The sequence below is a fragment of the Phyllobates terribilis genome, unplaced genomic scaffold, assembly GCF_046119375.1.
Source record: "Phyllobates terribilis strain yellow unplaced genomic scaffold, ASM4611937v1 Scaffold_11__3_contigs__length_659146591, whole genome shotgun sequence".
NCBI classification, from domain to species: domain Eukaryota; kingdom Metazoa; phylum Chordata; class Amphibia; order Anura; family Dendrobatidae; genus Phyllobates; species Phyllobates terribilis.
Genome location: NW_027362771.1, coordinates 278,792,828 through 278,818,905, shown reverse-complemented (window position 1 = coordinate 278,818,905; position 26,078 = coordinate 278,792,828). Strand labels below are relative to the sequence as shown.

General features: G+C 43.7%; 1 protein-coding gene across 5 annotated transcripts in view; it reads right to left on the bottom strand.

The window, feature by feature from the left end:
- Positions 1–26,078, bottom strand: part of DMTF1 (cyclin D binding myb like transcription factor 1) — a 64,995-nt gene that overhangs the window by 29,113 nt on the left and 9,804 nt on the right. For 4 of the 5 annotated variants that reach the window (XR_012251244.1, XM_073652347.1, XM_073652345.1 and 1 more), the window contains exons 2-7: positions 15,884–16,002; positions 14,813–14,907; positions 7,526–7,640; positions 6,519–6,595; positions 5,789–5,946; positions 2,162–2,194 (exon numbers count right to left, since the gene is read on the bottom strand). Coding sequence is in view for 4 of the 5 variants with exons in the window: in XM_073652347.1 (XP_073508448.1) it covers positions 2,162–2,194; positions 5,789–5,946; positions 6,519–6,595; positions 7,526–7,640; positions 14,813–14,907; positions 15,884–15,995 (590 nt within the window). In the remaining variant the exon portion in view is untranslated. Of the gene's footprint in view, positions 1–2,161; positions 2,195–5,788; positions 5,947–6,518; positions 6,596–7,525; positions 7,641–14,812; positions 14,908–15,883; positions 16,003–19,533; positions 19,702–26,078 lie in introns of all 5 variants that reach the window. The other variant, XM_073652346.1, reaches the window with a different exon arrangement.

The window sequence follows — 26,078 nt, the reverse complement described above, 5'->3', positions numbered from 1 at the left end:
GCTAAGGGTTAACATCACTGGGACCTGATCTAATCAGGTCCCGATGATGTTCCCTGTCAGAGCTAACGCTCTGCACCGGAATCGCAGCGCTTGCAGGACCCTGGGGGTCCTGAGCGCTGCGAGACCACCCACCGTTTTTAAACGTCGGCGCTGCACAGAGCCCGGCAAGCGCCGACGTTTATCTACAGTGGGCGGTCGGGAACCGGTTAAAAAAGTTGTCCAGCTAAAACAAGTTTTTACCTACAGTTGTGCTCAAAAGTTTACATACCCCGGCTGAATTTTTCCTTTCTTGGCCTTGTTTCAGAGAATATGAATGATAACAAAAAAACTTTTTCTCCACTCATGGTTATTGGTTGGATGAAGCCATTTATTGTCAAACTACTGTGTTTTCTCTTTTTAAATCTTAACGACAACCAAAAACATCCAAATGACCCTGATCAAAAGTTCACATACCCTGGTGATTTTGGCCTGATAACATGCACAGAATTTGGCACAAATGGGTTTCAATGTCTACTAAAGGTAACATCCTCACCTGTGACCTGTTTGCTTGTAATCAGTGTGTGTGCATAAAAGCTGATTGAGTTTCTGGGATCCAGACAGACTCTTGCATCTTTCATCCAGCCACTGACGTTTCTGGATTGTGAGTCATGGGGAAAGCAAAAGAATTCTCAACGGATCTACAGGAAAAGGTAGTAGAACTGTATAACACAGGAATGGGATACAAAAATATATCCAAGGAATTGATAATGCCAGTCAGCAGCTTTCAAACTGTGATTAACAAAGGGAAAATCTAGAGCTCTGTAAAAACCAAACCACGGTCAGGTAGACCAACAAAAATTTCGGCCACAACTGCCAGGAAAATTGTTCAGGATGCAAAGAAAAGCCCACAAATAACATCAGCTGAAATTCAGGACTCTCTGAAAACTAGCGGAGTGGCTGTTTCAAGATGCACAACAAGGAGGCACTTGAAGAAAAATGGGCTGCATGGTCGAGTCACCAGAAGAAAGGCATTACTGCGCAAATGCCACAAAGTATCTCGCCTACAATAAGCCAAACAGCACAGAGACAAGCCTCAAAACTTCTGGAACAAGGTAATTTGGAGTGATGAGACCAAAATTTAACTTTTTGGTCACAACCATAACGTTGCATTTGGAGAGAGGTCAACAAGGCCTATGATGAAAAGAACACCATTCCTACAGTAAAGCACGGAGGTGGATCGCTGATGTTTTGGGGATGTGTGAGCTACAAAGGCACAGGAAACTTGGTAAAATTTGAAGGAAAGATGAATGCAGCACGTTATCAGCAAATACAGGAAGCAAATTTGCACTCATCAGCCCGGGAGCTGCGCATGGGATGTACTTGGACGTTCCAACATGACAACGATCCAAAACACAAGGCCAAGTCGACCTGTCATTGGCTACAGCAGAACAAAGTGAAGGTTCTGGAGTGGCCATCTCAGTCTCCTGACCTCAATATCATTGAGCCGCTCTCGGGAGATCTCAAGCGCACAGTTCATGCAAGACAGCCCAAGAATTTACAGGAACTGGAGTTTTTTTGCCAAGAAGAATGGGCAGCTTTACCATCTGAGAAAATAAAGAACCTCATCCACAACTACCACAAAAGACTTCAAGCTGTCATTGATGTTAGAGAGGGCAATACATGGTATTAAGAACTGGTATGGTATTCATGGTGTTCATGGTATGTGAACTTTTGATCAGGGTCATTTGGATGTTTTTGGTTGTCATTAAGATTTAAAAAGAGAAAACACAGTAGTTTGACAATAAATGGCTTCACCCAACCAATAACCATGAGTGGAGAAAAAGTTTTTTTGGTTATCATTCATATTCTCTGAAACAAGGCCAAGAAAGGAAAAATTCAGCCGGGGTATGTAAACTTTTGAGCACAACTGTATATGTTACGATTGGGGGTGTCCTACACCACTCAGGTTGGGGGAATTTTTATACCCATTACAGAATGGTGTGGCAAGTCGGATGCCCGAACGCCATTCTATTCTCTATGGGGCTGGCAGAAAAGCCAATCGGTGCCGGTCCCAGTGGTCAAAGCAGACCAAAGAGTTATCACCTATCTAGTGGAGACGTGATAGCTTGTTTTAATCGGACAACCCCTTCACATCTAAAAATATATAGCTTAGGTTACTTACTCTCTCAGTCTTTCAATTTCTGCATGTGTGTATCTGCAAAACAAGAAACACTCGAAATAACCCCATATTCTGATGACGGCATGAAAACTAAAATATCAAAATCCCGGGAATACCATTTACCAAATAAAAGTAGTTTAATAATACACTATTCCATACTTCTAGAACATGGTTACATATACTAAAACTTGCCAGGCTCAATCATTTAATGTGGTTGAGAGCTCCACCGATATTGATATCCGTATGATAGCAGATTGGTGCTAGTGCCATACCCGGTACCCCCACTGATCAGCGGTTACCAGCTCTGGATAAATAGGGTAGTGCTCATCAGTGTCAGCAGCCATTACACAACATATGGAGCTGTGCTGGTCGGCTCTGGTCACTGCTGGAGCTGGTAACATCTGGTACTGATGACTGATCACGTGGATAGGTCATCAATATAATAGTAGTGGAAAGCCTTTTTTGTAGAGCAGAGTAAACATACAGCTGAAAAATGCAGGCGTAAAAGTGACTCAGTGCCTGAAAATACACTGTAGATAAAAGGTCACAGGAATGAGAGGAGGTTATGTGTTAGCAATTACAAGGGCCAATTTTCTCTATAGTAACAGACACTTGCCTAGTCCAAAAACAGCATTAGGGTTAATTCAGACTGCAGATTTTACCTTGTGATCTGCTCAGGTAAAATCCAGTGTATTGCAGTACAAGGTAAATGGATGAGATTTTATAAATCTACTTTATGCTCATTCTTTTGCAAATTTGTTACACTTTCTGAGTAGCATGTGTGAAATCGGAGGTGAATCAGCAACCAAATCTGAAAATATATAGATGCAGAACTTACTGCTGATTTGCAGCAAGATCCATGGCAGATTTACAGCACATATGAACTCATCCTTATTTTATCCATTAAAAAAAACACAACAACAAGCCATATATACTGAACAAAAATATATACCCAACACTTTTGTTTTTGCTCCCATTTTTCATGAGCTGAACTCAAAGATCTAAGACTTTTTCTATGTACACAAAGGCCTTTATCTCTCAAATATTTTTCACAAGTTTGTCTAAATCTGTGTTAGTGAGCTCTTCTCCTTTGCCGAGATAATCCATCCACCTCACAGGTGTGACATATCTAGATGCTGATTATTGCACGGGTGTGGCATATCCAGATGCTGATTATTGCACGGGTGTGGCATATCCAGATGCTGATTATTGCACGGGTGTGGCATATCCAGATGCTGATTATTGCACGGGTGTGACATATCCAGATGCTGATTATTGCACAGGTGTGACATATCCAGATGCTGATTATTGCACAGGTGTGACATATCCAGATGCTGATTATTGCACGGGTGTGGCATATCCAGATGCTGATTATTGCACAGGTGTGGCATATCCAGATGCTGATTATTGCACGGGTGTGGCATATCCAGATGCTGATTATTGCACAGGTGTGACATATCCAGATGCTGGTTATTGCACAGGTGTGACATATCCAGATGCTGATTATTGCACAGGTGTGGCATATCCAGATGCTGATTATTGCGCAGGTGTGGCATATCCAGATTCTGATTATTGCACAGGTGTGGCATATCTAGATGCTGATTATTGCACGGGTGTGGCATATCCAGATGCGGATTATTGCACAGGTGTGGCATATCCAGATTCTAATTATTGCACAGGTGTGGCATATCCAGATGCTGATTATTGCACAGGTGTGGCATATCCAGATGCTGATTATTGCACAGGTGTGGCATATCCAGATGCTGGTTATTGCACAGGTGTGACATATCCAGATGCTGGTTATTGAACAGGTGTGACATATCCAGATGCTGTTATTGCACAGGTGTGGCATATCTAGATGCTGGTTATTGCACAAGTGTGGCATATCCAGATGCTGATTATTGCACAGGTGTGGCATATCCAGATGCTGATTATTAAACAGGTGTGGCATATCCAGATGCTGATTATTGCACAGGTGTGGCATATCCAGATGCTGATTATTGCACAGGTGTGGCATATCCAGATGCTGATTATTGCACAGGTGTGGCATATGCAGATGCTGATTATTGCACAGGTGTGGCATATCCAGATGCTGATTATTGCACAGGTATGGCATATCCAGATGCTGATTATTGCTCAGGTGTGGCATATCCAGATGCTGATTACTGCACAGGTGTGGCATATCCAGATGCTGATTATTGCACAGGTGTGGCATATCCAGATGCTGATTAGACAGCATGATTATTGTAAAGGTGTGCCTTAGACTGGATGCAATAAAAGGCCACTCTAAGATGTACAGCTTTACAGTATTAGATGGGTCAGAAAACCAGTCAGTATCTGGTGTGATCATCATTTTCAACAAATCTCCTTCACATAGAGTTGATCAGGTTGTTGATTGTGGCCTGTAGAATGTTGGTCCACTCCTCTTCAATGGCTGTGCGAAGTTCTTGCATGGCCAGCATACTCACCAGACATGACGCCCATTGAGCATGTTTGGGATACTCTGGGTTGGCGTATATTACAGTGTGTTCAAGTTCCTGCTAATATCCAGAAACTTCGCACAGGAACACCTGTGCAATAATCATGCTGTCTAATCATCCTCTGGATATGACACACCTGTGCAATAATCATGCTGTCTAATCATCCTCTGGATATGACACACCTGTGCAATAATCAGCATCTGGATAGGACACACCTGTGCAATAACCAGCATCTGGATAGGACACACCTGTGCAATAACCAGCATCTGGATATGCCACACCTGTGCAATAATCAGCATCTGGATATGCCACACCTGTGCAATAATCAGCATCTGGATAGGACACACCTGTGCAATAACCAGCATCTGGATATGCCACACCTGTGCAATAATCAGCATCTGGATATGCCACACCTGTGCAATAATCAGCATCTGGATATGCCACACCTGTGCAATAACCAGCATCTGGATATGACACACCTGTGCAATAACCAGCATCTGGATATGACACACCTGTGCAATAACCAGCATCTGGATAGGACACACCTGTGCAATAATCAGCATCTGGATATGCCACACCTGTGCAATAATCAGCATCTGGATAGGACACACCTGTGCAATAACCAGCATCTGGATATGACACACCTGTGCAATAATCAGCATCTGGATATATCACACCTGTGCAATAATCAGCATCTGGATAGGACACACCTGTGCAATAACAATGCTGTCTAATCAGCATCTGGATAGGACACACCTGTGCAATAATCAGCATCTGGATATGTCACACCTGTGCAATAATCAGCATCTGGATATGTCACACCTGTGCAATAATCAGCATCTGGATATGCCACACCTGTGCAATAATCAGCATCTGGATATGTCACATCTGTGAGGTGGATGGATTATCTCGGCAAAGGAGAAGTGCTCACTAACACAGATTTAGACAAATTTGTGAACCATGTGTGAGCGAAAAAGGCCTTTTGTGTACATAGAAAAAGTCTTAGATCTTTGAGTTCAGCTCATGAAAAATGGGAGAAAAAACAAAAGTTTTGGGTTTTGTTCAGTATATTTATAGTAGGATGATGTAACAAATGATGATACCATGTACATTACTAGGTAAATACTTACAATACAAAAAATTGTCTTACTTTCCCACATGGTTCCTGTCATCATACATGCGAAGGACTCTCCTGTACACAGCAAAGAGAGGACGGTTCAAGCCCCAGGCTATTGTCCGATAGAAATCTTTCCTCTCATCCTTGGACATCTCGAAAATGATTTCAGTTGCATCTTTAATACCGTGAGCCTATATAAATGAGGAGACTGATCAGTAATACAAACATGACATCTTTATGGTGAAGAGTTATAGTGGTGGTTGTCTACCCATTTTTATTTAACAAAGGGCCCAATTGTGCTGTAAAAATAGTTAAAAGGACATACTACCTGATGCTCCTCTGTCTAACTGCCCGGGTGCCCTGACGGTCTCCTCTCCTCCTCTTCAGGTGTGGTCAACAAGTAAACGCAGCAGCCAATTAGTGCTCGCAGCAGTGAAACTTTGCTCACCGCTGCGGCCACTGATTGGCTGCAGAGGTCACAGGCTGACCACATTGGGAGAGGAAGAGAGGAGACGTGTGCTAGATCACTAGGCGAGTATATGCTTTTTATTTTTTTAGAGCACATGGGGACCTTTTGTAAATAAAAAAAAGGGATAGACAACACATTTAGGTATAAAAGAAAAGAATATGGCAGAAAGATGTCTTGGCTGTAGTTGCGCCCTTTGCTTGTTAACTAAACATATTTCAGGGTTATCATGCATGATTAGGTTTCGCAGGTTTTGTGTTCGTACACTGACACATACATAGTAATGACTACTAGTACCTTCAGGTATCGTTCAATGTTGCTCATTAAAATTGAAATTTCCTCCTTAGACCACATGCCTTGCTTCCATCTGTGACCTTAAAAATGGATAGATTAATAACTGTCATCAAAACCATTCTGTGTATAGCAGCTATGCCCTGGACAATAAATCTGTCCAGAAGCAAGATCCGGTATAATTTTCTAACACAAAAATTTTCTAACACACATGGTGCGGGCAATTTACTCCCATCTCTCACCATAGTATGCTATGTTTATTCTGTTCTATTTAGCAATCTTATTTTTATTATTTCATCTGTAATTCAGCCATCATTTGCCTATAAGGTACTTTAAACATTTTCCAGAATTGGCAGCAATTTAATCAGGTGTATGGCATTACCTATTAAGAAGTTATTTTCGATGTATGGCATTGCTTATTCAGCAATTGCCTTCATTATACTAATAGTGCAGAGATTCTTTACATTCAGATCTCTCCCCATCATCTATGTCAGTGAGAGGAAGTAGAAGATAATCTTTATTGTCATGGCTGGTGTAATGGTGCTTTGTGCATCACTTCTAACCCTATAGTATCCTATACAGGAGATTGTGCTGATGTGGTGTTTGTCTCTGGGGGAAAAGTGGGAGGGGTTTAGGCGGAGTTACAAGTTTGTGCTCACTTCTGGCTTGCAGCCCAGCACAAGGAATGAGGAGAAATGTAGTAAAAAGGGAGCAGAGGATTCAGAAGAGGAAGAGCACAGGAAGCGAAGCAAAAAGACATGAATCTTGGCAGAAAAGGTATATGGTGATATTTAGGAGCATTATCCTTAAGCATATATGTCAAAAACAGTAACTGGATCAGGGTATTGGACAACCTCTTTAAATGAAAGGCACCAAAAAGTACATCTGTGAATCCTTTTTATGGCTGGTATTATCTTTACCAGGCAACACAAATCGTTTTTCCTCCAGATCACTTTCTTGAGGTTCATCATGTGACAAATACAAGGCTATGGTGATTTAACACCAAGATTTACCTTTGTTGGTGAGAGAATCTTTATCTTCTTTGCTGGTGAACCAGGCACGACTGACTGCTGACACCTCATCATTACCTGAGGGAGAGATGTCAGTAAGCTGCTCGTTCTGAAGAATCTAGGAAAAAAAAGAAAGTTGAAAATTCATCAAACTTATTTTAATCATTTCCCAGATATTTACTGACACCGTGACATGAATTTGAAATTATATTTCTTATGTGAACGTCTGGACTAATGAAAATAAATATTAATGCATGTATTTTACAAGATTAGAATCAGATAAAGGAAACATGGAGAAGAAAGACTAAATTACTTACTGGTACTGGGATTTTCCAGAACCCATGACAGGACCACCTAACAGAGGGGATCTGCCCTTCAAGGACAGGAAACCTACAGAATAAAAGGGTGGAACCTCTCCACCACATCAGTTGTTTACAGAGCATGAGAAGACACCACTTAATAGTCACATACACCATTAAAGAACACGATTTTTTATTCTAAACACTGCGTGAATCCAACACCATGAAGGAAACGACGAAACCACCCATTACCAGTGACGGGAGGAAATATAAGGGTGCTGTCATGGGCTCTGGAAAATCCCATTACCAGTAAGTAATTTAGTGTTTTCCTATCACCCATGACAGCACCACCTGAGAGATTTCCAGAGAAACTTTAAACTTAGGTGTGGGACACAGCCTGTAGAACCCTTCTTCTTAGCCTACAGTCACATATTCAGTATCGTGTCAGTAATTCACATCAGTATTTCTAAACCAAAACCAAGAATGGGTGAAAAATGCAGAAGTGGTGACGTGTTTCTATTATACTTTTTCTCTGATTGTTCCTCAACTCGTTTTGGCTTACAAATACTGAGGTAAAATACTGACCAAATACTGAATGTGTGACTGTAGCTTAAACGAAAGATCAGATGAAGATCCCAAATAAAGCCTATAGTGTCTATAGAAGGTACAAGGTGAAGACCGTGTCGCAGACTTACATATTTGCTCGATGGAGCCTTATTGAAAAAATGACCAAGTATGGAATGGACAAGGCAACTGTTAGGTGGATTCATAACTGGCTTAGTGATCGGACTCAAAGAGTGGTCGTAAATGACTTCACATCCAGTTGGATGAATGTCTCAAGTGGGGTACCACAGGGCTCTGTCCTGGGACCTGTATTGTTCAACATTTTTATCAATGATTTAGATGAAGGAATTGAGGGTAAACTGATTAAATTTGCTGATGACACAAAGCTAGGAGGGATAGCTAACACTAGAGAAGAGAGAGAGAAGATTCAAAAAGACCTAAATAAACTGGAGCAGTGGGCAGCAACTAACAGAATGGTTTTTAACAGGGAAAAACGCAAAGTACTACATCTGGGCAATAAAAATGAAAAAAGCATATACAAAATGGGAGGAATAGAGCTAAGCAACAGTACATGTGAAAAAGACTTAGGTATACTAATAGATCATAGACTGAACATGAGTCAACAGTGTGATGCAGCAGCAAAAAAGGCAAATACAATTCTGGGATGTATTAACAGAAGCATACAGTCTAGATCACGTGAAGTCATTATCGGTCTTTACTCCTCTTTGGTCAGACCTCATCTGGAATACTGCGTCCAGTTTTGGGCACCACATTTTAAAAAAGACATCGACAAACTGGGGCAAGTTCAGAGAAGAGCGACCAGAATGGTGACCGGTCTGCAAACCATGTCCTATGAGGAATGGTTACAGGATTTGGGAATGTTTAGCTTGCAAAAAAGAAGACTGAGAGGAAACTTAATAGCTGCCTACAAATATCTCAAGGGCTGTCACATTGAAGAAGGATCATCATTATTCTCATTTGCACAAGGAAAGACTAGAAGCAATGGGATGAAACTGAATGGGAGGAGACACAGATTAGATATTAGAAAAAACTTTTTGACAGTAAGGGTGATCAATGAGTGGAACAGGCTGCCACGAGAGGTGGTGAGTTCCCCTTCAATGGACGTCTTCAAACAGAGGCTGGACAGACATCTGTCTGAGATGATTTAGTGAATCCTGCATTGAGCAGGGGGTTGGACCAGATGACCCAGGAGGTCCCCTCCAACTCTACCATTCTATGATTCTATGATCTGCTTTCTCCGACCCAGGTGGTTGAAATAGCCCTATTAGAATGAACTTTCAGGTCTCCTGGAACTGCCCTATTATTTGAGAAATAAGTTAACCCTATAGTGTCTTTAATCCATCTAGCTAGTGTGCTTTTAGAGGATTCAAGACCTTTTTTTTAGGACCCTGAATAAAAATAAAAAGCAACTGACATCTTTACCAGGTTGCCCAAGCCAAGATATACTCTCAGACTTCTCCTAACATCTAAAGTGTGGTATTGTTCTTCCTTTGGATTTCCAGGATTAGCACGGAAAGAGGGGAGCACAATCTCCTGACTTCTATGGAACTTGGAAGCTACCTTTGGAGGAAAGGCCGGTTTCAGAACTACTCTATCTTCTAGGATTTGTATAAACTGAAGATTAACACACAAAGTTTGTACGTCACTAACTCTCCATGCTGAAATCAGGGCCACCAGGATGATACTCTTTAGTGTTAAGACCTTAAAAAATGCTGAATCCATGGGTTCAAGTGAATGCTTTGTTAGAGCCGTAAGGACCAGATTCAGATTCCAGGGTGCCATCTTTCGTTTGGAAATGGGCTTAGATCCAAAGCTCGCCTTAATGAACAAAGGAATCCACCAGTTATTGGCCACAACATAATTATATAAAGCACCCAGAGCCGATACCTGGACCTTAAAAGTACTAGTGGGTAGTCCTTATTCCAGCCTAGCCCCTTTTGGAGGAATTCAAAAATGGTTTTGACCTGTACTCTGTCATCTACACCATCCCCTGAGCTGATCAAAAATTTCCTCCATGTCCTGCAATATATTTTTGTAATTACTGCTTTCCTCCTCAGCAGCAATGTTGTGAACAAATTTGGAGAAGAACTATCTTTTAGAAGCTTACTTTCAAATTCCGTGCTGTTAAAAGCATGGTGGACACTTGCGGATGTAGAATTGCACCTTGGAACAGTAGATCTGGAATCACTGGCAAGACCCATGGCTCGGTGACTGACATCATTCTCATCCAGGAACATCGAGGTCTCTTGGGACAAAACTGAGCTATCAGGATTACCCTTGCCCAATTTTCCTTAATCCTTTTTACAACTACTGGGACCAGCATCACAGGAGGAAAGGCATATGTCAGACCGAAATCCTATTTGAACAGGAAGACCTCCACTGCTTGCTGTTATCTCCTAGGACCCAGTGAACAGAATTTTCTCACCTTCCAGCAATAAGATCTATGTCTGGAAGCCCCCATAGGTCCACAATCTGACTGAACACTCTCTGATTCTGAGTCCACTCCCCCTGTTTCAGTTGGATGAGGCTCAAAAAGTCTGCTTGCAATTCTCCTCCCCCTTTATTTGAGGCGATGTTAAAGAAAAGATGTGAGACTCTGCCACCCGAAAGATCTGATCAGACAGTGTCATTAGGGATATGGACCTAGTTTCCCCCTAAGGGTTTATGTAAGCTACAGTTGCCCTGTTCTCCGACAGGACCTTTATGTGGGGACCTTGAATATTTAAAAGGAGCTTTCTAAGAGACAGCCTTACTACCATGAGCATCTTTAGGTTGGAAGAACCAGATCTTCTTCCTTCGTCAATCAGCCCTCTCCCAGATGTGCCACCCCATCCCTGAGGGCTTGCACCTGCAGCAATGACCCATGATATCTGATTTATCCAAGGAATTAGTCTCCAACCACGGAAGGAAAGATTGAGTCGCCGTTGAAGAAAAAGTTTTCCAACCAAATTCAAAGCATATTTGTTTGCTGGAATCTCCCATTGCAACACACAGGTATCTGTGATCATGCTACTACTGAAATGAAGGAGGTTAGAGTTCCTAACAGCAACATTGCCTTCCTTAGAGTTATGGCCAGATTGTTTATTAATTTTGACACTTAGCAGGACACCTTCTTCTCCATTGGGAGATGATAACTCTGATTCACAGAGTCTAGGAGAAGACCAAGAAAGATCTGCACTCTTTTTGGGTTCTAACCTTGATTTTTTTAAATTGAGTAGCCAACCTAACCTTGTCAAGGGTGCCCTTAACTCTGCCAACTGAGTTTGCAGAACTCGACAGATATGCCCACAATCAGTAAATCATCGAGGTAAGGTAACGCCAATGCTTCTTTCTCTCATAGGCAAGTTGTCATTTCTACTATAATCTCCATTTTAAACAATCTAACTCTTAGGAATCTGTTCAGCCTCTTCAGGTTGTAGCAAAGCCAGGTAAGATTGGGTTAAATTCTAGGTCTACAGGTTTTGACTAGAGGCACCTGGGGAGCTATGCACATGATCAGGCCAGGTGTTCACCTTAGTCAGATGGCTAGGAAAGCAGAGCAGACTGGATGTGTCCTGGAGCCAAACAGACAGGCAGGACAGAGACTCTGACTTGAGTCTGCACAGGACCGTGGGTAGAGAACCACAAGTATCAGTGGTTGTTATGGACAATTGCTGTTTGTTTAGTTAGGGCCTGAACAAGGCTACGGATTTATGTTTAGGATTTTTTTTCCTCCAGTGCTGTGCAACCTGTGGAAAGCAATAAAACTGCACGTTTGGACCAAATCCGCATTGACTGTATAAACACTACCAAATGCCACCTACTTTGAGAGTGAATCCCTACAAGGTTTATTAGTGACCTGAAGGTTGAATGCAGTACTAAAAAGAGGGGAGAGTAAAACCCCCCCACCCTAGACCTCTATGAGGACTAATTCCTCTTACATAATGGACATGCTAAATTAGGGAAGCCCCATCATAGTAATAGTGGCTAAGATATATTCTCCTGCATATCATCAGGGACCTGGCTGAACATGTTTCTGAAATGGCTGAAGAACCGACAGAGTATTCTCAATCTCTCTTCAGGAGCTACCCGCCTACCTATCAAGGGGGCCTTTTAGAGCTCCCATATTGTCAAAGGGTAACATCACCTATCTTGATGCTTTTGAAATGGCCACGTCAATTTTAGAAGCCTTGTCCCATGTAGCCAAGGAATCCTCCTCAAGGGAATATTTGCGCTTTGAGGAGGAGGGTAAGAAACCGTTTTTGTTTTTTTTTCTTTTTACTCCCTTTTGATGAGGGGGGAGAACTTTATCATTTACAGGAAGGGTTCACCACTCCTCCAGATAGTCTTGTATAGAAAAGACTGACATAACCTCTCTTTGCGTCAACGGAACCAGAGATTCCCAGCCAGATTCCCAGGCTGGTACTCGCCCCACCTCAACTGCGTAGCGGCTGCAATCTGACAAGGGCAGGCCCATTCAGTTTAGAATGGCTGTTGACCCCCTGAATTTGGTACCTTGCCTTGCACAGTCAACATTCCCTGAACTTGGTTTCTGTCACACATTTCTTAGGTTTTCCCTAACAAGGAAAATGACAAGAAACCACAATTACAAGGTGAACATTCATGGAGGTCACTCACCACTCAGGAGTCATTTAGGTGCCGGATTATGAGGAGGAATCTTATCTTCCAAATGATCTCCTTTGGAGGCTGTGGACTAGTCCATCCTGCTGGCACAATCCAACTTTCCTGGCGCTGCCGATGGCTGCTGCTTCACAGACTGTCACCTAGAGGCTCCTCCACTGACCACAGCTTTCTTCCAGAAGTGAAAGCCCACCAAACACAGCACTAGCATTCGAATACTCCTCCACCAGCATACCCTGGAAGTGGATCTATCACTTCCGGATCTTCTGATGTCACCAGCCTGTTGGTCATCAGAATGCGCTTTCACAGGGCTGGGACAAAGCAGTTGCAGGCAGACACATCAGTTTACTTTGCTGCCGCCATACAGCAGCCGCTCACCAGCTGATTTCCCCACTGGGACCGCTGTGGCGCCTCAAGGACTCAAATGCTCCAGCTGCAGCAGTGCCATACTGCTACCCAGGTGACTGGGCCAGAACCTGGGTAAGTTTTCATGTCCCACAATGATCATTCCCCTGGACAACTCCAGGATGTAGGTTTCCTCTCCAAGGACTGGAAACCAAACTGATGCGGTGGAGAGGCGCGCCCTTTAATTCTGTTGTTTTCCTGTCCTTAAAGGGTGGATCCCCTCTCTCATGTGGTGCTGTCATGGGTGATAGGAAATATTTCAACATTTATCCCTTTCTCAACATAGGTTGTCACTACATCCTTCTTGCCATATGTATAGAGCGGGCTCATGACCTGAGCCCACACTATAACCTGGAGATGCTAGCTTTACTGTACAGTCGGCATCTGCGTGTAAGTGCAGTGACAGGAGCTAGCTCCAATCACTGCTGGTTAACCATTTAAATACAATTGTCAGTCCAATGCACAAGCCTGAATCCAATTTAAAATCTGTGAGTGACCCAAAGAGCTGTACACCGGAGATGCCCTCACAATCTGACAGATTTGGAGCGCTACTACAAGGAAAAGTAGGCAAATATTTCCAATTCCATTTGTGCCATGCTGATAGACTCCTACCCCAAAAGGAGTGAATGCTGTCAGAAATTCAAAGACTACTTCAACACAGTATTAGTTTATTGGTGTGCATTTAAATAGTGCTATCGCCAGTGCACCATTGGCCCCCCTGCGATGTGATTATGGGGTGTCAATTGGTTGCCATGACAGCCTGGAACCTGCTGAAGACCTTCATAGCTGCCATCTTAGTCCTCCTATAAAGCCTCATAGTAGAACGTTGAGTTCAAGTCACTTAGGGGTACTAAAAGTAATAAACGTTTTTAAAAATATAAAAATTTTAATACCCTTCCTTTCCCACCTTTAAAAATAAGTCTAGTTGGGTCCATAAGTCAGATATATCAAAATATGAAATTAATTAACCCGTACGGTAAATGCTGTAAGGAGAAAAAAAATTTGAAAAGCCAGAATTACTTTTTTAAGTTACTGCACCTCTTTAAAATAATGAAAATAATGCAATATAAAGTGATCAAAACGTTGTATGTGTCCCATAATAGTATCAATAAAAATGGCAGTTTGTCCAGCAATGAACAATGCCTCACATAGCTTCATCACCAAAAAAGAAATAAAAATACAATTCATCCCGCAAAAAAACAAGCCCTTCACATATCAATGGGAAAAAAAAGGTCATGTAAAAAGGGGAGGAAAAAAACGCGTCAAAATGAAAATTGGTCATGGTGAGAAGTGATTAAGCAATAAAGAAAAGAGAACAGAAGATGGTAGTGCTATTAAAAAAAAACCTGCAAAGAAAATAGAGTCCCGAATTTTGCATTACCTGAATTTGGGTTATGGAGTCTTCAGTAATGTCATCTTCTGTTACCTCTGTGGTAGCAGTCATGGTCACCTCAAAGCTCTGGTCCTGTTCTGATACTGAATGGAAATAAGCAAAGTGGATAAAACGTTTCCAAATTTGATCCATACATTGTAGGAGAATCGACCCGCACTACGGATTTTACATCTACATCATGTCAATTCCTGCTGTGGATTTTCACAGCAGATTTCACTTTCCACAATGCATAGAATCAAATCCGCTGTAAATCCTCAACCAATATCCACATGTAATACAGACAGATTGTTCTTCCATGTGTGGACGTACGCCAAGTGGAGTATGCCAGCTCGGCTGAGAATTATAGGATATGGGGGAAGTAACCTCCGATGTATCACAACCACTTGTATCATGCATCAAGGGCAACATTTTTACTTTTGCCATACTCAAAAATCTAACGCTCTTTAGGGAATGTGAATAGATAGGCATGAGCGGTTGTTCTGGTTAGGAGCTGTGGCCAAAGGAACAGACCAGCCTTATTCCCCATAGCTGAAAACGTTGGTGGGACTGGAACTTCAGTAATCCTCCCCAAAGTCACACTTGTATTTGCTTGGCTCGACTATGACCACCACCACTAAATCCCAAAACTGTGACCTGGTGGGAGTGGTATAGGGGAGCTTTATGAGTTAGAGGCAATCCATCAGGGCAAAATTACGTTACATACAAATTAGCTGTGTGGTGCACCATGGGTGGTCCGGAGAACCATCCCTCACTCAAAGGGTTAAACAGCTCTTCCCAACTGACAGCACTGACTTCACTTGGGCCATAGTGATGCAGACCGCCCACACTGCACAGTGCACCTACTTCGCATATTCCATCACAGATCGTTTTCTTGTATCTTGGAGCTGCGGGTATGCTTCAGGAAATCTGCTCTGCATGGAGTCGTACTTACTTTCTGATGTAATTTGGCACTAATGGACTTCCTTTAATCTTTGAAGCCATTCCTTAAAATACACTGTATTTTCTGCATCCTATCCGGCGGCAATAACTATTATAAAGGTAATAGGGAAATCCTGGTACCATTTTGAGGACAATGGAGAATTAAATTTCCATCAAGGTCCTGGGTGAGTGTTAGAGCGTTTCTGGTGCTTTGTACTTTCGCTGTTCCGGACTCGTCTTCAGCTGTGCTCATACTCAACCTGCCGGAAAATACAGGTCAGATGGTGAGAAAACCCAATGCACGGACTACTCCATACACCCTCATAATGACCATTGTGGAACAGACTGCCATGTAAGAGAAGCCTAAGATGGTAGACATCATCCCCAGACATTAACCCTCTACTTGATTCATGTTCATCTACAACTTTAACAAAAGTCTGATCTCATCGGCAAACCAACCTGTCACCATGTCAAAAGTGGCCATTTTACACCTTATTTCCTGTTTCTCCCCCCATTATTCAATTTTTTGTCTTTTTTAAATCCGCCATACGTTTCCAGAGATAGGGGCTTTTTGTCATGCTGATAATATTTTTGGCCTTTACAAGGGGGCATGTCTCACAAGGCTCCCTTGGGGCGTGTCTTTGGGCAGTTCTGCATAATTACCCAGTGAGCCACACCCCCTTTGTAAGGCCATAATAATGAGCACTTCAACAGTATGGAGGATTTAAAGACCAAAGAATTGATTACATAGGGAAGCAGTGGGTATAAAATAACAGCAAAAACTGCCCACGTTTCTCCTGGTAACAGATCCTCTTTAAAGGAAAAATATCTTCTTATTATTCAGTGAAGACAGTGATAATAAGACATAACCCACACATTCTCTAGGTTTACATGCCATTATGGCTTTTTTTCAGTGGAAACAATTTGATAAACTAGATGAAGTTATCATTTGTGGCAGTGCAGAATGGTTAGGAGAGGTTCAGACTTTCCACAATGAAAAAAAAATGAGGCTATAGAACCACATTTAACCGCTTTGGGACTTCCGAACCCTGAGGAGGTTAAAAGAAGGTACATAAGACTAAACATGTGCACAGCAATGTCGTTTTAATATTGCTGCGCATTATGATTGTTTTATCGAGCGCTTTTCCAGGTGGATTTTAGTCGGAATCCGCCTGAAAGATGCTGTGTGCACATACCCTTAGGCTATGTGCCCACGATGCAGAAATGCTTTGGATTTTTCCTGAGCGTTTCTGCATCGCCCTGGCAGAAGAAATGCATGCGGATTGTACATGCGGATTGTACATGCATTTTTCCTGGCAGGGACAAGCGGAAGTGAAGCGTTCTTCACATGCATTTCCGCATGTGGGTTGACAAGCGCTTTCCAAGCGATTTTAGCATCACTTGGAAACTGCTTGACAACTTGGTCACACTATATAAATCCATGCAACCGGCATGGATTTATATACTGTGACCGAAAAAATGGTAAAAAATAAATATCATACTTACCTTCCGATGGCCCCCGCAGTCTTGCTTCGCTCCGTCCTGGCTGCCGGCAGATCCCGGTACACTGAAGGCCCTGCCGTCAGCGCAGGTCCTTCAGTCCACCGCGATCTGCTGGCATGGGAGGACGAGCGCACCGCGGGTTATCAGAAGGTAAATATAACATTTATTTTTTATTTTATTCTTTTTTTTACAGGTTCTATGGTGCCTGGGTCCGGAGGAGAGTCTCCTGTCCTCCACACCCGGGTACCATCCGCACATTGAAATGCATGGAATGCACATCTACATATACAGTGGTGCGGAATCCAAGCGTTCCAATGCAAGTCAATGGCGGCAAAAACGCTGCGCTTCCGCAAAATAATTGGTAGTGCTGCGTTTTTTTCCGCAATGATAATCCGCAGCACATGCGGATTATCATTGGGGAACATGGCAGGCCTTCTACCACGCGTTTTTTAAGCGTTTCTGCATCTTTTTTGCCAATGCGGAAACGCTTAAAAAACGCATCGTGGGCACACAGCCCGACGGTGCTTTCACGCACACCTTTTTTTTTCCCTGGAAAACACCATGTTTTGATGTCAGAAGTGGATTCAGAGTACTGGGAAATATAAAGGGCTTCTTAGGCTATGCTCACATGTTGCGATATTGCTACATTTTTTATGTAAATTAAATTTACAGTATCAGCAAAAGCTATGAGATTTCAGAAATCTCATGCACACACGTTTTGTTTTTTTCCCTGATTGAATTGAAAAACTGCTGCGTTTTTACAAACTGCAGCAGGTCACTTCTTTCAGCGGTTTTTCACCCATAAAAAAACAATGAGTAAGTGCAAAAAAAACAGCAAAAAATGCAGGTATCAGGTTTTGTTGCGTTTTAGTGAAAAAACATGTACAGCAGAATGTGAAACCCATTTATTTTTGTGATTTTCCAAAGTTTAAACCATAATGTCTTGGTATCGTCACCTGAGATGGCATATGTTGCAAGCTGGTGTGATCCCAGCACCCCGACATAAGTTTCACCCTTGCTTCATCAGGGGACGTGTGTGAAAGAATACCATCATAAGTTTTTCATTGTTATTTTACTGCATACAATTTGACATAGTACCATCAGTTTAAATGAGCCTGATTTTCGCATCATTGTATATACATAAGGTAGCCATTAATCCTAGAATGTTGTTGAATATTCCATAAAAATAGGTATTTGGACTGTTTATGATTTAATATTATGGAAACCAGACATAACTACATCAATGTATTATGTGGTGCCCCATTGTGATACTCTGTCAAACTTATATTCTGTTTTTAATTGGTAAATTTCAATAAAGTTTAGGAATGTTAGAGACTATATACAATGATTATTTTCTTTTTTGGTGGTTTCTACATTTGAAATGTGTATTTTTTCATGAACATATGTCTTGCATTGGGAATCTGTGTTTATTCTTCTGTAGTGGAAGCAAAGCTGAACTTTGGGATCCTGAAAAAGGCAGCAAAAAACACAGCGAAAAAAGCTTTTTGTAAGCAGCTTCTTTACTGCCAAGAGCAGGTTTTGCCTACAGCAAAAACACAACGTGTGAACATAGCCTAACTCTCCTTCCTACTGAATCCCCTTCTGCTTTTGACTGAAAAAATTGTATCAAAAACAGCTGCAGAGTTTTTCTACAAAATGCTGTGTGGGAAACGCCCTTAACATACTAGATTGTTTTTGTTTTTTTGTTTTTTGGGGGGGGGGGGGTAAACTCACCCCATTTTCCCTATTGAGATTAAAAGGGGAAATAAGGCAAAAAGCCACAATGACGGGGGAACTTTGCAGAGTAAGGAAAACAATAATAATAATGTCGCAAGCCGTAGTAGTGCTCTACACTGAGTTATTATCCAAACATACAGAAGAATGGTGTGAACCTGGCCCTAGCGGAAGAAAAGCCGCATCTCTTTTTCCTCCATGCTTTAGTGGCCAACAACCAGTGCTGTGGTGTCTGAGTTGTGTTTCCATTTTGGTGGAGTCAGTATAAAATGCACCGACTCCTAAAATATATACAGTTATATGAAAAAGTTTGGGCACCCCTATTAATCTTAAGCTTAATGTTTTATAAAAATTGGTGTTTTTGCAACAGCTATTTCAGTTTGATATATGTAGTAACTGTTGGACACAGTAATGTTTCTGCCTTTAAATGAGGTTTATTGTACTAACAGAAAATGTGCAATCTGCATTCAAACAAAATTTGACAGGTGCATAAGTATGGGCACCCTTATCATTTTCTTGTTTTAAATACCCCTACCTACTTTTTACTGACTTACTAAAGCACTTTTTTTGGTTTTGTAACCTCTTTGAGCTTTGAACTTCATAGCCAGGTGTATGCAATCATGAGAAAAGCTACTTAAAGTGGCCACTTGCAAGTTGTTCTCCTGTTTGAATCTCCTCTGAAGAGTGGCATCATGGGCTCCTCAAAACAACTGTCAAATGATCTGAAAACAAAGATTATTCAACATAGTTATTCAGGGGAAGGATACAAAAAGCTGTATCATAGATTTAACCTGTCAGTTTCCACTGTGAGGAACATAGTAAGGAAATGGAAGAACACAGGGACAGTTCTTGTTAAGGCTAGAAGTGGCAGGCCAAGAAAAACATCAGAAAGGCAGAGAAGAAGAATGGTGAGATCAGTCAAGGACAATCCTCAGACCACCTCCAGAGAGCTGAAGCATCAACTTGCTGCAGATGGTGTCACTGTGCATCGGTCAACTATACAACGCACTTTGCACAAGGAGAAGCTGTATGGGAGAGTGATGCGAATGAAGCCGTTTCTGCAAGCACGCCACAAACAGAGTCGGCTGAGGTATGCAAAAGCACATTTGGAGAAGCCAATTTCTTTTTGGAAGAAGGTCCTGTGGACTGATGAAACCAAGATTGAGTTGTTTGGTCATACAAAAAGGCGTTATGCATGGCGTAAAAAAAACACAGCATTCCAAGAAAAACACTTGCTACCCACAGTAAAATTTGGTGGAGGTTCCATCATGCTTTGGGGCTGTGTGGCCAATGCCGGCACCAGGAATCTTGTTAAAGTTGAGGGACGCATGGATTCCACTCAGTATCAGCAGATTCTTGACAATAATGTTCAAGAATCAGTGATAAAGTTGAAGTTACGCAGGGGATGGATCTTTCAGCAAGACAATGATCCAAAACACCGCTCCAAATCTACTCAGGCATTCATGCAGAGGAACAATTACAATGTTCTGGAATGGCCATCCCAGTCCCCAGACCAGAATATCATTGAACATCTGTGGGATCATTTGAACAGGGCTGTCCATGCGACCATCAAACTTAACTGAACTGGAATTGTTTTGTAAAGAGGAATGGTCAAAAATACCTTCATCCAGGATCTAGGAACTCATTGAAAGCTACAGGAAGCGACTAGAGGCTGTTATTTTTGCAAAAGGAGAATCTACTAAATATTAATGTCACTTTTCTGGTGAGGTGCCCATACTTATGCACCTGTCAAATTTTGTTTGAATGCAGATTGCACATTTTCTGTTAGTACAATAAACCTCATTTCAAGGCAGAAACATTACTGTGTCCAACAGTTATTACATATATCAAACTGAAATAGCTGTTGCAAAAACACCAATTTTTATAAAACAATAAGCTTAAGATTAATAGGGGTGCCCAAACTTTTTCATATAACTGTAATAAATTGGGTACAGTAGTTCAATGCAGAATGTGCTGTAAATGTTTTCATAAGAATTTGGGAAAGTTATGAAATGTCCTATAAGTGTCTGTTCTGTTCCTGATCTAATGATCTCGGCATTTATTTGAGATGAATCTGTGCTACACTTTATGTACATGCTCAGTAGTGAGGCAGTGCTGCACCTTATGTACATGCTCAGTAGTGAGGCAGTGCTGCACTTTATGTACATGCTCAGTAGTGAGGCAGTGCTGCACCTTATGTACATGCTCAGTAGTGAGGCAGTGCTGCACTTTATGTACATGCTCAGTAGTGAGGCAGTGCTGCACCTTATGTACACGCTCAGTAGTGAGGCAGTGCTGCACCTTATGTACATGCTCAGTAGTGAGGCAGTGCTGCACCTTATGTACATGCTCAGTAGTGAGGCAGTGCTGCACCTTATGTACATGCTCAGTAGTGAGGCAGGGCTGCACCTTATGTACATGCTCAGTAGTGAGGCAGTGCTGCACCTTATGTACATGCTCAGTAGTGAGGCAGTGCTGCACTTTATGTACATGCTCAGTAGTGAGGCAGTGCTGCACCTTATGTACACGCTCAGTAGTGAGGCAGTGCTGCACCTTATGTACACGCTCAGTAGTGAGGCAGGGCTGCACCTTATGTACACGCTCAGTAGTGAGGCAGGGCTGCACCTTATGTACACGCTCACTAGTGAGGCAGTGCTGCACCTTATGTACACGCTCAGTAGTGAGGCAGTGCTGCACCTTATGTACATGCTCAGTAGTGAGGCAGGGCTGCACCTTATGTACATGCTCAGTAGTGAGGCAGTGCTGCACCTTATGTACATGCTCAGTAGTGAGGCAGCGCTGCATCTTATGTACACGCTCAGTAGTGAGGCAGTGCTGCACCTTATGTACACGCTCAGTAGTGAGGCAGTGCTGCACCTTATGTACACGCTCAGTAGTGAGGCAGTGCTGCACTTTATGTACACGCTCAGTAGTGAGGCAGGGCTGCACTTTATGTACATGCTCAGTAGTGAGGCAGTGCGGCACCTTATGTACACGCTCAGTAGTGAGGCAGGGCTGCACCTTATGTACACGCTCAGTAGTGAGGCAGTGCTGCACCTTATGTACACGCTCAGTAGTGAGGCAGTGCTGCACTTTATGTACATGCTCAGTAGTGAGGTAGTGCGGCACCTTATGTACATGCTCAGTAGTGAGGCAGTGCTGCACCTTATGTACATGCTCAGTAGTGAGGCAGTGCTGCACTTTATGTACATGCTCAGTAGTGAGGCAGTGCTGCACTTTATGTACATGCTCAGTAGTGAGGCAGGGCTGCACCTTATGTACATGCTCAGTAGTGAGGAAGGGCTGCACCTTATGTACATGCTCAGTAGTGAGGCAGGGCTGCACCTTATGTACACGCTCAGTAGTGAGGCAGGGCTGCACCTTATGTACATGCTCAGTAGTGAGGCAGTGCTGCTCCTTATGTACACGCTCAGTAGTGAGGCAGTGCTGCACCTTATGTACACGCTCAGTAGTGAGGCAGGGCAGCACCTTATGTACATGCTCATTAGTGAGGCAGTGCTGCACCTTATGTACATGCTCAGTAGTGAGGCAGTGCTGCACCTTATGTACACGCTCAGTAGTGAGGCAGTGCTGCACCTTATGTACACGCTCACTAGTGAGGCAGTGCTGCACCTTATGTACACGCTCAGTAGTGAGGCAGTGCTGCACCTTATGTACACGCTCAGTAGTGAGGCAGTGCTGCACCTTATGTACACGCTCAGTAGTGAGGCAGTGCTGCACCTTATGTACATGCTCAGTAGTGAGGCAGTGCTGCACCTTATGTACACGCTCAGTAGTGAGGCAGTGCTGCACTTTATGTACACGCTCAGTAGTGAGGCAGTGCTGCACCTTATGTACATGCTCAGTAGTGAGGCAGTGCTGCACCTTATGTACATGCTCAGTAGAGAGGCAGTGGTGCACCTTATATACACGCTCAGTAGTGAAGCAGTGCTGCACCTTATATACACGCTCAGTAGTGAGGCAGTGCTGCACCTTATGTACACGCTCAGTAGTGAGGCAGTGCTGCACCTTATGTACACGCTCAGTAGTGAGGCAGTGCTGCACCTTATGTACACGCTCAGTAGTGAGGCAGTGCTGCACCTTATGTACATGCTCAGTAGTGAGGCAGTGCTGCACCTTATGTACACGCTCAGTAGTGAGGCAGTGCTGCACCTTATGTACACGCTCAGTAGTGAGGCAGTGCTGCACCTTATGTACACGCTCAGTAGTGAGGCAGTGCTGCACCTTATGTACACGCTCAGTAGTGAGGCAGTGCTGCACCTTATGTACACGCTCAGTAGTGAGGCAGTGCTGCACCTTATGTACACGCTCAGTAGAGAGGCAGTGCTGCACCTTATGTACATGCTCAGTAGTGAAGCAGTGCTGCACCTTATATACATGCTCAGTAGTGAGGCAGGGCTGCACCTTATGTACATGCTCAGTAGTGAGGCAGGGCTGCACTTTATGTACATGCTCAGTAGTGAGGCAGTGCTGCACCTTATGTACACGCTCAGTAGTGAGGCAGTGCTGCACCTTATGTACATGCTCAGTAGTGAGGCAGTGCTGCACCTTATGTACATGCTCAGTAGTGAGGCAGTGCTGCACCTTATGTACACGCTCAGTAGTGAGGCAGTGCTGCACCTTATGTACACGCTAAGTAGTGAGGCAGTGCTGCACTTTATGTACATGCTCAGTAGTGAGGCAGTGCTGCACCTTATGTACACGCTCAGTAGTGAGGCAGTGCTGCACCTTATGTACACGCTCAGTAGTGAGGCAGTGCTGCACTTTATGTACACGCTCAGTAGTGAGGCAGGGCTGCACTTTATGTACATGCTCAGTAGTGAGGCAGTGCGGCACCTTATGTACATGCTCAGTAGTGAGGCAGTGCTGCACTTTATGTACATGCTCAGTAGTGAGGCAGTGCGGCACCTTATGTACATACTCAGTAGTGAGGCAGTGCTGCACCTTATGTACATGCTCAGTAGTGAGGCAGTGCTGCACTTTATGTACATGCTCAGTAGTGAGGCAGTGCTGCACTTTATGTACATGCTCAGTAGTGAGGCAGTGCTGCACCTTATGTACATGCTCAGTAGTGAGGCAGGGCTGCACCTTATGTACATGCTCAGTAGTGAGGCAGGGCTGCACCTTATGTACATGCTCAGTAGTGAGGCAGGGCTGCACCTTATGTACATGCTCAGTAGTGAGGCAGGGCTGCACCTTATGTACACGCTCAGTAGTGAGGCAGTGCTGCACCTTATGTACACGCTCAGTAGTGAGGCAGGGCTGCACCTTATGTACACGCTCAGTAGTGAGGCAGTGCTGCACTTTATGTACACGCTCAGTAGTGAGGCAGTGCTGCACCTTATGTACACGCTCAGTAGTGAGGCAGGGCTGCACCTTATGTACACGCTCAGTAGTGAGGCAGGGCTGCACCTTATGTACACGCTCAGTAGTGAGGCAGGGCTGCACCTTATGTACACGCTCAGTAGTGAGGCAGGGCTGCACCTTATGTACACGCTCAGTAGTGAGGCAGTGCTGCACCTTATGTACACGCTCAGTAGTGAGGCAGTGCTGCACCTTATGTACACGCTCAGTAGTGAGGCAGTGCTGCACCTTATGTACACGCTCACTAGTGAGGCAGTGCTGCACCTTATGTACACGCTCAGTAGTGAGGCAGTGCTGCACCTTATGTACATGCTCAGTAGTGAGGCAGTGCTGCACCTTATGTACACGCTCAGTAGTGAGGCAGTGCTGCACCTTATGTACATGCTCAGTAGTGAGGCAGTGCTGCACCTTATGTACACGCTCAGTAGTGAGGCAGTGCTGCACCTTATGTACACGCTCAGTAGAGAGGCAGTGCTGCACCTTATATACATGCTCAGTAGTGAAGCAATGCTGCACCTTATATACATGCTCAGTAGTGAGGCAGGGCTGCACCTTATGTACATGCTCAGTAGTGAGGCAGTGCTGCACCTTATGTACATGCTCAGTAGTGAGGCAGTGCTGCACTTTATGTACATGCTCAGTAGTGAGGCAGTGCTGCACCTTATGTACACGCTCAGTAGTGAGGCAGTGCTGCACCTTATGTACACGCTCAGTAGTGAGGCAGTGCTGCACCTTATGTACACGCTCAGTAGTGAGGCAGTGCTGCACCTTATGTACACGCTCAGTAGTGAGGCAGTGCTGCACCTTATGTACATGCTCAGTAGTGAGGCAGTGCTGCACCTTATGTACACGCTCAGTAGTGAGGCAGTGCTGCACTTTATGTACACGCTCAGTAGTGAGGCAGTGCTGCACCTTATGTACATGCTCAGTAGTGAGGCAGTGCTGCACCTTATGTACATGCTCAGTAGTGAGGCAGTGCTGCACCTTATGTACATGCTCAGTAGTGAGGCAGTGCTGCACCTTATGTACATGCTCAGTAGTGAGGCAGTGCTGCATCTTATGTACATGCTCAGTAGTGAGGCAGTGCAGCACCTTATGTACATGCTCAGTAGTGAGGCAGGGCTGCATCTTATGTACCTGCTCAGTAGTGAGGCAGGGCTGCATCTTATGTACACGCTCAGTAGTGAGGCAGTGCTGCACCTTATGTACATGCTCAGTAGTGAGGCAGCGCTGCACCTTATGTACACGCTCAGTAGTGAGGCAGCGCTGCACCTTATGTACATGCTCAGTAGTGAGGCAGCGCTGCACCTTATGTACATGCTCAGTAGTGAGGCAGCGCTGCACCTTATGTACATGCTCAGTAGTGAGGCAGGGCAGCACCTTATGTACATGCTCAGTAGTGAGGCAGTGCTGCACCTTATGTACACGCTCAGTAGTGAGGCAGTGCTGCACCTTATGTACACGCTCAGTAGTGAGGCAGTGCTGCACCTTATGTATATGCTCAGTAGTGAGGCAGTGCAGCACCTTATGTACACGCTCAGTAGTGAGGCAGTGCAGCACCTTATGTACACGCTCAGTAGTGAGGCAGTGCTGCACCTTATGTACATGCTCAGTAGTGAGGCAGTGCTGCACCTTATGTACACGCTCACTAGTGAGGCAGTGCAGCACCTTATGTACACGCTCACTAGTGAGGCAGTGCAGCACCTTATGTACA